The 13,266-nt window shown below is 49.1% G+C and overlaps 1 protein-coding gene across 1 annotated transcript in view; it reads left to right on the top strand.

Annotated features, from left to right (window-relative positions):
• Nucleotides 1-348: 348 nt before the first annotated feature.
• LOC139266942 (CSC1-like protein 2) overlaps nucleotides 349-13,266 on the top strand; it is an 83,081-nt gene continuing 70,163 nt past the window's right edge. The window contains exons 1-4 of the mRNA XM_070884579.1: nucleotides 349-466; nucleotides 7,566-7,770; nucleotides 11,147-11,226; nucleotides 13,014-13,095. Coding sequence (XP_070740680.1) covers nucleotides 7,582-7,770; nucleotides 11,147-11,226; nucleotides 13,014-13,095 — 351 coding nt within the window. The 5' untranslated portion in view covers nucleotides 349-466; nucleotides 7,566-7,581. The remainder of the gene's footprint in view (nucleotides 467-7,565; nucleotides 7,771-11,146; nucleotides 11,227-13,013; nucleotides 13,096-13,266) is intronic.

Consider the following 13,266-nt stretch of genomic DNA (forward strand, 5'->3'; position numbering starts at 1 on the left):
GTTATTCCCGGTGTCCTGGCCAATATTTATCCCTCAACCAACATCACTAAAAAAAAAACAGACTATCTGGTCATTATCACCAGTATAGAATCGAATGGTCATCGTTGTTTGTGGGAGCTTGCTGTGCGCAAATTAGCGGTTGCGAGTCTCACATTACAACAGCGACTACACTCCAAAAAGTACTGAATTGGCCGCAGTTCTGAGGTGGTGAAAGGCGCTATGTAAATGAAAGTCTGTCCTTTCCTGTGATGCAGTGAGGTGTGCTGGGGAATGCTCGTGGGGTTCAGGCCAAGGGCACTTGCTTTCGGTGGGTGGGAACCGGCAGTCGGTTTGCAGGAAGCGCGCATGGGCACAGGAAATGTTTGCGTTGTGTGTTGGAAAGACAAGGGTTGAGTTCAGAGAGATGTCAAGCGGGTCGGAAAACTCGAGAGATCGAGCGCAGGGGAGTTAGAGGAGTCAACAGCAGGTGAGTTTGTTGCCCTCTCTCTCCACAACCAGCAACAGGTTCACAGCCACAGGTGTGTGGGCAGAGGTACACAGGGAGGGCTCCCTTGTCCTTTGTGTGTAGCATTTATGGCCACGTCTGCTTGCCCTCGGGGGTGCTGAAGATGCAGTGGGTACCTTGCTGTATCGCCCCCTCTCTCGGATCCGCTCTTTAGTCAGTTTCGTCAAAGTGAAACTAACGAAGGAGCTGGTGCACCTGGACACGTGACGCGCGGTAACTTTTGGAAAAAGTTTTTCACCATCTTAAATTTTAATCTTTGTGTGTGTGTGTGTGTGTGTGTGTGTGTGAGAGTGTGTGTGTGAGTCCCGGCTGAGAAGGGACATCGATTCTATACTGGTGAGAAGGATTTTTTTTTAAATATAAAAATAATGGGAGGGAGGAAAGGGGTCAGCTATCAAACCATCCCGGTGCACATCAAAGCAGTCAGAAGGGTCGTGGGTTCAAGACCCACTCCAGGGACTTGAGCACACACATCCACGACATAAATCACTTGTTGTATCCCACCCCCAGTAACCCTGGTGAGATTTTACTTCCCTGTTTTGGTTCTGCTTGGCAGTTTAAAGTCGTATCAAGGGGTTAATACCAAGAGCTTGCATTTCCATAATGCCTCTCATAACCTGGGCATGTGCAATAACAGTACTTTGTGAAGTGCAGTCACTGTTCGACTGTAGGAAACGCAGCAGCCAGTTTGCGCACAGCAAGCTCCCACAAACAGCAACGTGATAATGACCCAGATAATTTGGTTTAGTGATGTTGATTGAGGGATAAATATTGGCTGTTCACAGTGCAGTGCTGAGGGAGTGCTGCACTGTCGGAGGTGCCGTCTTTTGGATGAGACGTTAAACCGAGGCCCCGTCTGCCCTCTCAGGTGGACGTAAAAGATCCCATGGCACTACTCAACCACCAAAGAACTCACTTCAGGAGTGGAAGCAAGCCCTCCTTGTTTCCGAGGGACTGCCTATGATGATGATTGGCCAAGGACCCCGGGGATAACTCCCCTGCTGTTCTATCAAAGTAATGCCACGGGATCTTTTACGTCCACCTGAGGGAGCAGACGGGGCCTCGGTTTAAAATTTCATCCAAAAGACGGCCCCTCCGACAGTGCAGCGCTCCCTCAGTACTGCACTGGGAGTGTCAGCCTAGATCAATGGCTGAAGTCTGAAGCTCCACACTCACACCAGGCTGTTGCCGCTGAGCCACAGCTGACTCATTCTCATACAGCTCGCTGTTGCCGATTAAATTACTTTCAGGAAATGACCTTATTAAAGGGACAGTTGGGAAAAATGCTCTTAATGTTGTCTCTTTCTCTTCCTCACCCCAGTTTCTTTATGGACACACAGCGTCCGGGTACAAATGGTGTTGAAGAATGTTGAAACAAAGAATTTGCACCAATATAGTGCCTGTTACACCCCAAAGCTCTTTACAGTAAATGAATTGCTCTTGAAATGTAGCCACTGTGTAAACTTAGTTGGTATTGCCTTGAGTATAGAAGATTGAGGGGTCATCTAATCAAGGTCTTTGAAATGATAGGATTCGATCGGGTAGATGCACAGAAATGACTTCCTCTACTGGGGAAATTCAGAACAAGGAGGCCTGATCTTAAAATTAGAGCTAGGCCATTGACACCTGATATGAGGAAGCAGGTTAGTGGAAATCCAGAACTCCCTCCCCCCAAAAGGCTACGGATGCTGGGCCAACTGGAACTTTCAAGACTGAGATCCAATTTCAGTATTACATAAGAACATAAGGAATAGGAGCAGGAGTAGGCCATACAGCCCCTCGAGCCTGCTCCGCCATTCAATAAGATCATGGCTGATCCGATCATGGACTCGGCTCCACTTCCCTGCCCGGTCCCCATAACCCTTTATCGTTTAAGAAACTGACTATTTCTGTCTTAAATTTATTCAATGTCCCAGCTTCCACAGCTCTCTGAGGCAGTGAATTCCCTGCTTTTATGTTCCATTCCCTTTGCAATAAAGGCCTTCCTGATCACTTGCTGTACCAGCATACTATCCTTTTGTGTTTCCTGCACAAGTACCCCCAGGTCCTTCTGTACTGCACTCTCTGGGTAAAGAAGTTTCTCCTGAATTCCCCATTGGATTTATTAGCGACTCTCTTATATTTATGGCCCCTAGTTCTGGGCTCCCCCACAAGTGGAAGCACCCTCACAAATGGAAGCATCCTACGTGCTCAAGTCTCAGAGTCCTTCTGGCCCAGAGAGTTACCGTCTGAGCCAAGGCTGACCCGCAATGGAGTGGGAAACCAACTGGAGAATCCCGTGGGGGGTTGTAAGTAGATGGGGCACCAGTGGATTCAACAATGGATCCTGTGTATGAACCAGCCCCAAGATCAATTCATTTCCCCAGAGCTGGCGAAAATCCCCACTCACCTGCCATGTTTCAGAGAGAATGTAAAGTTTCCAGCTTGTAATTTCACACTTTTGTCCCCATTCTTGTCCCCTTTCTGTCCCGCCTGATGCCTCCACATAGTATGCCTGTACGTACATAAGAAATAGGAGCAGGTGTAGGCCATTTGGCCCCTCGAGCCTGCGAACTATCGCCCCTGGGAACTGTAGTGTAGTGGTTATGTTAAGACGGAGGCGGGCAGGAACGGGACACTAAGGGGGAGAAATTCGGCTGTTTAGCGCCACCATTAGTGCCAGAGAGGGGCGCTAAACACCTCCCGCCCGAGCGCCGCGTTGCCAGCTCCTGCCGCCAATGTCAGCGAGGGTTTGGCGGCGGCGCTGACAGTTTGCGCTGCGCTCACTAGCCCCGCCCACTGGGTGACATCACCGAGTGTGCAACAATCTCCCGCCTGCGGTAGCGCCTGGCGCTGACACGGCGGGGGAAAGCAGTCGGTCTAGCGACGGTCTCGGAGCGATATCGTCCGGTGTGCAAGGTCAGTGCTGAAATCTCAGTATTCAAACGTCTATTTATTTGTTGCAGTCGTGGGGAAGTGCGGGTGAGGTTTCTTGACATTTTTTCACCGGGATTCTTTTTTCATCTTCAGGCGCTCGGATCCCGGCGTCCTAGGGCCAACCGATTGAGTCGGCCTCCTGCGCTATCGCTCCGTTAGTGCCTGAAGAGGAGTGTGAAACGCTTTTCTCCACGTTCCCCTCTCCTCTTTGGGGGGTATACAACTGAATATCGCACTTTGAGGCGGTAGACCTCGCCCGGCGCTAACGGTAACGCAACGGGCGCCATCACTGCCTCAACGCGGGCCATACCGAACTTCTAGCCTAAGTCTTTGCAGGGCTATGTTAGGTGTGCTCCCGCGTCCTGCTCCCACAGGAAATGTGGGTTATAATTCCAACCCCCTCCTTTGACTTGTAGCCTTGCCGCTAGCAGTCTCTTTAGCGAGTGGGATGTGAGAGGCTGAGAATTTTAAGCTGGGGTTTGACCGCGCCCCCCACCCACCCCGCAAACTATTTCCAAGCCACTGAATCGGTGAGTTTTTGTTCAGATTCCAGTTGCAGCGATGCCTATTGGTTTGAGCGGAGGCAGGTGGGCTGGACGGGCGACGGCCCCACCGGTTCCCCACCACCACCTGTCGGCACGTGCACCTGCGCACCGCTGCGGAGTTGGGTGTCCTCGGCCGAGCCTTTAGTTTAATTCCCGCGGTGTGGTGTATAACGTGGGGAAAAGTGAAATTACCAACGCAGGAGGCCAGCTTGGAGTTGTGAACTAGAAAAGCAGAATATTTTTTTTGAAAGGTGAGAGATTGGGAAATGTTCAGAGGGACCTGGGGGGGTCCTTGTACAGTAATCGCAGAAAGTTAGCATTCAGGTAAGCAAGCAATTAGGAAGGCAAATGGTATGTTTATTGCAAAGGGGGTTAAGAAGTCTTGCTGCAGTTGTACTGCAATTTGGTGAGACCACATCTGGAATACTGTGCACAGTTTTAGTCTCCTTACCTAAGGAAGCATATACTTGCCTTGGAGGAGTTGCAATGAAGGTGCACTAGACTGATTCTTGGTTGTCCTATGAGGAGAGATTGTGTAGACTGGGCCTTATTCATAGAAACATGGAAACATAGAAAATAGGTGCAGGAGTGGGCTATTCGGCCCTTCGAGCCTGCACCACCATTCAATAAGATCATGGCTGATCATTCACCTCAGTACCCCTTTCCTGCTTTCTCTCGATACCCCTTGATCCCTTTAGCCGTAAGGGCCATATCTAACTCCCTCTTGAATATATCCAATGAACTGACATCAACAACTCTCTGCGGCAGGGAATTCCACAGGTTAACAACTCTCTGAGTGAAGAAGTTTCTCCTCATCTCAGTCCTAAATGGCTACCCCGTATCCTAACACTGTGTCCCCTGGTTCTGGACTTCCCCAACATCGGGAACATTCTTCCCGCATCTAACCTGTCCTGTCCTGTCAGAATCCCCTCTCGTCCTTCTAAACTCCAGTGTATAAAGACCCAGTTGATCCAGTCTCTCCTCATATGTCAGTCCAGCCATCCCAGGAATCAGTCTGGTGAACCTTCGCTGCACTCCCTCAATAGCAAGAACGTCCTTCCTCAGATTAGGAGACCAAAACTGAACACAATATTCCAGGTGAGGCCTCACCAAGGCCCTGTACAACTGCAGTAAGACCTTCCTGCTCCTATACTCAAATCCCCTAGCTATGAAGGCCAACATGCCATTTGCCTTCTTCACCGCTTGTTGTACCTGCATGCCAACTTTCAATGACTGATGTACCATGACACCCAGGTCCCGTTGCACCTCCCCTTTTCTTAATCTGCTGCCAATCAGATAATATTCTGCCTTTGTGTCTTTGCCACCAGAATGGATAACCTCACATTTATTCACATTATACTGCATCTGCCATGCATTTGCCCACTCACCTAACCTGTCCAAGTCACCCTGCAGCCTCTTAGCATCCTCCTTGCAGCTCACACCGCCACCCAGTTTAGTGTCATCTGCAAACTTTGAGATATTACACTCAATTCCTTCATCCAAATCATTAATGTATATTGTAAAGAGCTGGGGTCCCAGCACTGAGCCCTGCGGTACTCCACTAGTCACTGCCTCCCATTCCGAAAAGGATCTGTTTATCCCAACTCTCTGCTTCCTGTCTGCCAACCAGTTCTCTATCCACACCAGTACATTACCTCCAATACCATGTGCTTTGATTTTGCACACCAATCTCTTGTGTGGGACCTTGTCGAAGACCTTTTGAAAGTCCAAATACACCACATCCACTGGTTCTCCCTTGTCCACTCTACGAGTTACATCCTCAAAAAATTCCAGAAGATTTGTCAAGCATGATTTCCCTTTCATAAATCCATGCTGACTTGGACAGATCCTGTCACTGCTTTCCAAATGGGCTGCTATTCTCTGGAGTTTAGAAGAATGAGGTGTGATCTCATTGAAACATATAAAATTCTTACAGGGTTTGACCGCGTAGATGCTGAGGGGTTGTTTCCCTGGCTGGAGAGTCTAGAACTAGGGGGTCACAGTCTCAGGATAAGGGGTTGGCCATTTCGAACTGAGAGGGTTGTGAATCTTTGGAATGCTCTACCCCAGAGGTCTGTGGATACTCAGTTGTTGAGTACATTCACATCTGAAATAGATAGATTTTTGGTCTTTCGGGAAATCAAGGGGTATGGAGATCGGGCGGGAAAGTGTGTTGAGGTTGAAGATCAACCGTGATCTTATTGAATGGCAGAGCAGGCTCGAGGGGCCGCATGGCTTACTCCTGCTCCTATTTCTTATGTTCTCATGGCATCTTTTACATCCACGTGGGAGGGCAGATGACCCTTGATTTAAGGTCTCATCTGAAAGACGGCACCTCTGACAGTGCAGCACTGCCTCAGTACTGCACTGAAGTGTCAGCCTAGATTATGTGCTCGAGTCTCTGGAGTGGAACTTGATCCCATATCCATCTGACTCAGAGACAAGAGGCTACGCACTGAGCCACAGCTGACTGAGTGGTTTTCTAGGTCACATCAAAACGCTTTTCAGAGCCAACCTTATCGAGTAGGACTGGAGTCACACACAGGCCGGACCGGGTACGGAGGCAGGTCTCTTTCCTGAAAGGACATTACTGAACCAGTTGGGTTTTTAATGACAATATTGCGCTTCAGTCACCACCAAAAAAAAAGATTTACATGACCAGTCCACCAATTGTTGTCTGTGGGATCTTGTATGTACAAATGTTCATCGTGATTTCCTGCATAACAACCACTGCACACTTGAAACGTGATTAATTGTGTGAAGTATTTTGAGATGCCCTGACGTGTTAATCGGCTATATAAAGGCAATTCACGCCATTCTCAGCTTCCTTTCTGAAGCACATTTCCAGAGACAGACTTGGTTTGACATGGTTCTGTAGCAACTGCACAGAGCGTGGGTCTTGTCCTGTCCGTCCGTTAGTGACAACGTTCCCTTGGGTCATTTTCACAGCACGTCCGAGAAGAAAAGGATGGAAATTTGCCCAAATAACCTCATGGAATTAATCAAACAATCTTAGAATCATAGAATCATAGAATCAAGAATCATGGAATCTTGATGCACAGAAGGAGGCCATTTGGCCCTTTGTGCCTGTGCCAGTGCTTTCGAAGAGCTCTACAATCAGTCCCACTCCCCGCTCTTTCCCCACAACCCTGCAATTATTTTTCCTTTTCAAGTATTTATCTAATTTTGAAACCTCTTGCTGAATCTCCTTCCACTCCCCTGTCAGGCAGTGCGCTCCAGATCGTAACAACTCACTGCGTTTAAAGAAAAATGACTGTTTCCTCGTTGCCTCTAATCCCTTCTGGTTCTTTGCCAATCACCTTCAATCTGCGTCCTCTGGTTACCGGCCCTCCTGACACTGGAAACCGTTTCTCCTTACTTACTCGATCAAAACTCTTCATGATTTTGAACACCTCCATCAAATCACCCCTCAACCTTCTCTGCTCCAAGGAGAACAGTCCACAACTTCTCCACACAACTGAAGGTACAATTCTGGGAAACTGTCAGCAATAACTCAATGACATTTATTGCAGGAAAGAAAGAGTCGTTTGCCAAATGTTGTTTATTTTTGTTGTTGGATTCTGTTGGGGACCTTCTAGATGAAACTATTGGAACATGGCTGCCCTCCACCTCCCACTCATCTCGGTGGATTTGGCTGTTAAACGCACGAGGCGTGCAGTCCTGAGGGACATTAAATTCAACGGTACCGACTGCTATTACACATCGGGAGAGCCAACCGTACTGCAGGGGGTCGCCTTCGGAGGTATCCCCATGGTACTGCTCATCTACTTCATCATCTTCTGGGTAAGTGACGCCCTTCTCCAAGGTGGCCTCCTGCGCCAGTCAGTAACAACAAACTTGCTTTTATATAACGTAGTAAAATGTCCCAAGGCGCTCCGCAGGAGCGTTACCAAATACAGTTTGACACCGAGCCATGTAAAGAGATATTGGGGCAGCTGACCGAAAGCGTGGCCAAAGAGGAAGGTTTTAAGGAAAGTGTTAAAAGGAGGAGAGAGAGATCGAGAGGCGGAGAGGTTGAGGGAGGGAGTTCCAGAGCACAGCTGCCAATGGTGGAGTGAAGGACATCGGGGATGCTCAGGAGGCCAGAAGGGGAGTAGAGCAGAGATCTCGGAGAGTTGTGGGGCTGGAGAGGATTACAGAGATAGGGAGGGGTGTAGGGCTGGAGGAGGTTACAGAGATAGGGAGGGGTGTAGGGCTGGAGAGGGTTACAGAGATAGGGAGGGGTTTGGGGCAGGAGGGGGTTGCAGAGATAGGGAGGGGTGTAGGGCTGTAGGGGGTTACAGAGATAAGGAGGGGTTTGGGGCAGGAGGGGGTTACAGAGATAGGGAGGGGTGTAGGGCTGGAGAGGATTACAGAGATAGGGAGGGGTGTAGGGCTGGAGGGGGTTACAGAGATAGGGAGGGTGTAGGGCTGGAGAGGGTTACAGAGATAGGGAGGGGTGTAGGGCTGGAGAGGGTTACAGAGATAGGGAGGGGTTTGGGGCAGGAGGGGGTTGCAGAGATAGGGAGGGTGTAGGGCTGGAGGAGGTTATAGAGATAGGGAGGGATGTAGGTCTCGAGGGGGTTACAGGGATAGGGAGGGGTGTAGGGCTAGAGGAGGTTACAGAGGTAGGGAGGGGTATCGGGCTGGAGGGGGGGTTACAGAGATAGGGAGAGGCGAGGCCAGGGAGGAATTTGAAGACCAGGATGAGGGTCAAGCTCGGCATCAGTGGGATGTGTTTTGGGCTCTGCACACAGAGTAACTCTGTGGGGAGTGAGTTAATCACAATTGGGATTAAGTTTGTTTAAAACCCAAAAGATGCACGATTACTTGAGGAAATGAATCTCGCATAGACATCAACAGGATCACACTCATTGTGTCTTCAAAAAGAAAGAACTAAGATTTCTCTAGTGTCTTTCACAACCTCAGGATGTCCCAAAGCGCTTTACAGAAAATGAAGTATGTCACTGATGTAATGTGGGTGATGAACTGAAACCTACGTTAAGAGCCATTTCCTTAAACATTAGTTTTAATCATCATCATAGGCGGTCCCTGGAACGAGGATGACTTGCTTCCACAAGAGTTCACAGATATTTCAATGACGGACCCGATGTTCCAGTCCTGAACTCCAATTGAGGGGGTGGAAGATGCCTGTGCGTGGATTTTTTTAACGTGTGGTGACCGTTGCAGCACACCAGCCACCACACGGGCTCGACAGAGCTAGGTCTTTATCCAGTGGTAAGGATTAACCAGGATGACTGGAGACCTGCTCTGCTGCACGGACCTAGTGCACACACATATATCGCAGTGTGGGCTGTCCCGTGCTACCCTTGGGCCCTTGGCTCTTCTGGGCCCCGTACCTTCATTCGCCGCTCCTCTGCCATAAACATTCGCTGCACCTCCGCACCAAACAGTCGCCGCCCCGATCGCCCACCGAATCTCAGCCACGATCACTCGCCGCACCTCCGCCACGACCTTCCCGCTCCTCTGCTTTACCAGGGCCCTGCCGATGCTCCTGCCCACGCTGCAAACAGTGACCTGGGTCCTGATCACGTCACTTAGTCGCCCACCTCGAAGCCGTCGCACACTTGGAGCAGCTCGCGCTGGATGTTGTGGTGGTATGCTCTTTTATCCTCCCCACCTGCAGAGGTGTTCTCACACAGGTCGGGGTGGCCCAAGATAACGATGTAACAGTTAGGACAGAGACACCTTCAAAGTTTGAGCACTGAAGCTGCATTTGATGTTTTTCAGCCTTAATAAAATGATTCCTTTTCATTCAGTCATGGATTAGAAGCAAGCCTGCCATGAATTAGTGCCAAGGAGTCATCATTTATTAAGGCAGCGACTGCTGCCAACGAAGTTGAAGATCTTGGTGGATGCGCAGTCTTAAGTGTTTCTTTTGGTCGTTGGCTTTGTAGGAAAAAAGCCAGGAAGGGAGTGGGCTCTGGGTGGGGAAAAAAAGCCGAAACATCATCAGTATTAGCTTCCAGGTTAAAGTGCAGAACGCTTTGCGCAGCTTCTGGTCGTTGGCAGAAGTCACTCCGACTTTGTTCGTGCTTGGTCCCTTTAACTGGGACCGTGCGCAGTTTCTGCCCTGTAGAAGCCGGTGAGCGTCCCGCGCGGAGCCTCCAGACCGCCGCGCAGCTGTGCAGCTTAGCGGGAACGTTGATTCAGCCTTTGGGCCTGCTCTCTGAAACACCTGTCCACTTCTTCCCTTTCCCTGCAACTTTGTTTGTCCTTTTCAAATATTTAGCCAGTTTTAAAAGCACACGCCCAGTGGCCTCCATCTGTGTTGTAAATTAATGATCGTTCATATGAAAGTTACCTATTAATAGCAACCCTCTGCATAAAGCATCTGTTCTCACTGGCCACGGGCGAGGCCTTTAAAAGCAGACTGAGAATTCTGTTTCTGGCAGGCTGATTGCATGTCCTAGGAACGCCCTTGTGTTTTTGCAGTTCTCCTAATCTTTCCCTTTGTTATGTTACTGGTAATACATTTATGCCCTCTAATTATCAAGTCACCAACCCGTGCAAACAGTTTTTCCCCGTTTACCTTTTCTGAGCCTCTCGTAATTTTGAACTGCTTTGTCAGATCTCCTACACTGAAGTGCAGTGCCCCAAACTGGACACTGTGTGTTAGCCAGAGCCGAACCAATGATTTATTATTGGTTCAACATCACCTCCTGTTTACAAAACCGAGAATCCCATTGTAATAGAGCTCCCCCTAGTGCACTACTGCTCCACCTGGTGGACTACTGATGCAATGCAACTACTGATGTAAATACAAAAGGGTCATGTGGAACAGTCACATGATGGCAGTTTCTGTATTAATGTGCAGGAGGCTTCTGTGCAGCTTCTGGTCGTTGGCAGCAGTCACTCCGATTTTGTTAGTGCGTGGTCCCTTTAACAGTGTGCTTCTTAGTGTTGTAAGGATATATCACACACAAACGCTTTGTTTTTGTAGCTTTCTCACCCTGTCCTCTCACTTTTAAAGATCTGTGTAGCTGAACCCCTAAGTGTCTCTGCTCCTCCTTTTAATAGTTTAACTTTGAATGTAAGTCCTTATCCTTTCTTGGATTACATTTCATCTGACTGTCCTTCTCAAGTTACGTATGGGACTGTACACTGTGTTTTTTTTTCTTTATCTGCATTGACTTACGTCTTCTATTTTTTTTTGCAGTTAGCAATCTTACTGTTCTCTCTATTGAGGAAGACGGCCTGGGAATATGGGCGCCTTGCCCTGGTCTCCGACCACGACAGGTGATTCTGCCCTTTACCACCAATCGCGGTGAGGAGGAGGAGCTTTTGAACACTGGCTCCCCCTGCTGGTGTGGTCAGAAACTATAGACCAGTTAGCCTAACATCTGTCGTTGGGAAAATGTTGGAATCCATTATTAAAGAAGCACTAGCAGGATATTTGGAAAAGCAAAATTCGGTCAGGCAGAGTCAGCATGGTTTTATGAAGGGGAAGTCACATTTGACAAATTTGCTGGAGTACTTTGAGGATGTAATGAACAGGGTGGATAAAGGGGAACCAGTGGATGTGTATTTGGACTTCCAGAAGGTATTTGGAAAAATGCCACATAAAAGGTTACTGCACAAGATAAAGGTTCATCGGGTTGGGGGTAATATATTAGCATGGATAGAGGATTGGCTAACTAACAGAGAACAGAGAGTCAGGATAAATGGTTCATTTTCTGGTTGTCAACCAGTAACTAGTGGGGTGCCACAGGGATCAGTGCTGGGACCCCAACTATTTACAATCTATATTAACGACTTGGAAGAAGGGACTGAGTGTAATGTAGCCAAGTTTGCTGACGATACAAAAATGGGAGGAAAAGCAATGTGTGAGGAGGACACAACAAATCTGCAAAAGGACATAGACAGGCTAAGTGAGTGGGCAAAAATTTGGCAGCTGGAGTATAATGTCGGAAAGTGTGAGGTCATGCACTTTGGCAGAAAAAAATCAAAGAGCAAGTTATTATTTAAATGGAGAAAGATTGCAAAGTGCTGCAGTATAGCAGGACCTGGGGGTACTTGTGCATGAAACACAAAAGGATAGTATGCAGGTACAGCAAGTGATCAGGAAGGCCAATGGTATCTTTGCCTTTATTGCAAAGGGGATGGAGTATAAAAGCAGGGAAGTCTTGCTACAGCTATACAGGGTATTGGTGAGGCCACACCTGGAATACTGCGTGCAGTTTTGGTTTCCATATTTGCGAAAGGATATACTTGCTTTGGAGGCAGTTCAGAGAAGATTCACGAGGTTGATTCCGAGGATAAAATGTAACATCCCCACTGACACCTGGGAGTCCCTGGCCAAAGACCACCCTAAGTGGAGGAAGAGCATCCGGGAGAGCGCTGAGCACCTCGAGTCTCGTCGCCAAGAGCATGCAGAAACCAAGCGCAGACAGCGGAAGGAGCGTGCGGCAAACCAGACTCCCCACCACCCTTTCCTCCAACCACTGTCTGTCCCACCTGTGACAGAGACTGTAATTCCCGGATTGGTCTATACAGCCACCTGAGAACTTACTTTTAGAGTGGAAGCAAGTCTTCCTCGATTTCGAGGGACTGCCTATCCGGTCAGGTAACAGAGTCCTTTTGCTTTCCAATTGGCAGTGGGAAGGCGGGGCATTGTGAGAACGGACGTGTCGGTCGACCAATGGCGGGACTGTGAGACGAGACGGGGCGGGCAGAGGCAGGAGGTCATGTGATGAAACTTCCAGGAATATGACCGAGCAGAATTGGCGACCCCCGAGGGCAGGATTGCGTTCTGCTGTGATGCCCTCCAAGGTCGAGTACCCTGCCGACGTCACTGTCTCTGCTCCCGGATGGCCACTTGGAAGAGGTGTTAGAACCTATGGGATTGTTTCTCCCCTCTAACCCCCCACCCCACCCAGTGTAAGGTTGTGCCGTTCAGAAGAGCAGGAGTTGTGGTGGGGGAGAAGAGTATGAAAACTTAACGTGGGGGATGGAGGAGTTAATTGAGTAAAAGCTCACCTGACGACATGATTAATTTGCTGAATTTGAGCCTTTCTGTTTTGCAGTGCGGCCATGAAGTCGAGCTCAAAACACAGAAGACTCTCTTCATTCAGCTCATCCAGAAGCCATGCCCATATAAAAGATATTGTAAGTAGCAATGTGTTACGCCCCACCCCACCCCCCTCTCCACCCCCTCTCCCTCTCCACCCTTCTCCCCTTCTCCACCCTTCTCCCCTTCTCCCCCTCTCCACCCTTCTCCCCCTCTCCACCCTTCTCCCCCTCTCCACCCTTCTCCCCCTCTCCACCCTTCCCCCCCTC

Source organism: Pristiophorus japonicus, chromosome 7, assembly GCF_044704955.1.
Source record: "Pristiophorus japonicus isolate sPriJap1 chromosome 7, sPriJap1.hap1, whole genome shotgun sequence".
Taxonomy (NCBI): Eukaryota; Metazoa; Chordata; class Chondrichthyes; family Pristiophoridae; genus Pristiophorus; species Pristiophorus japonicus.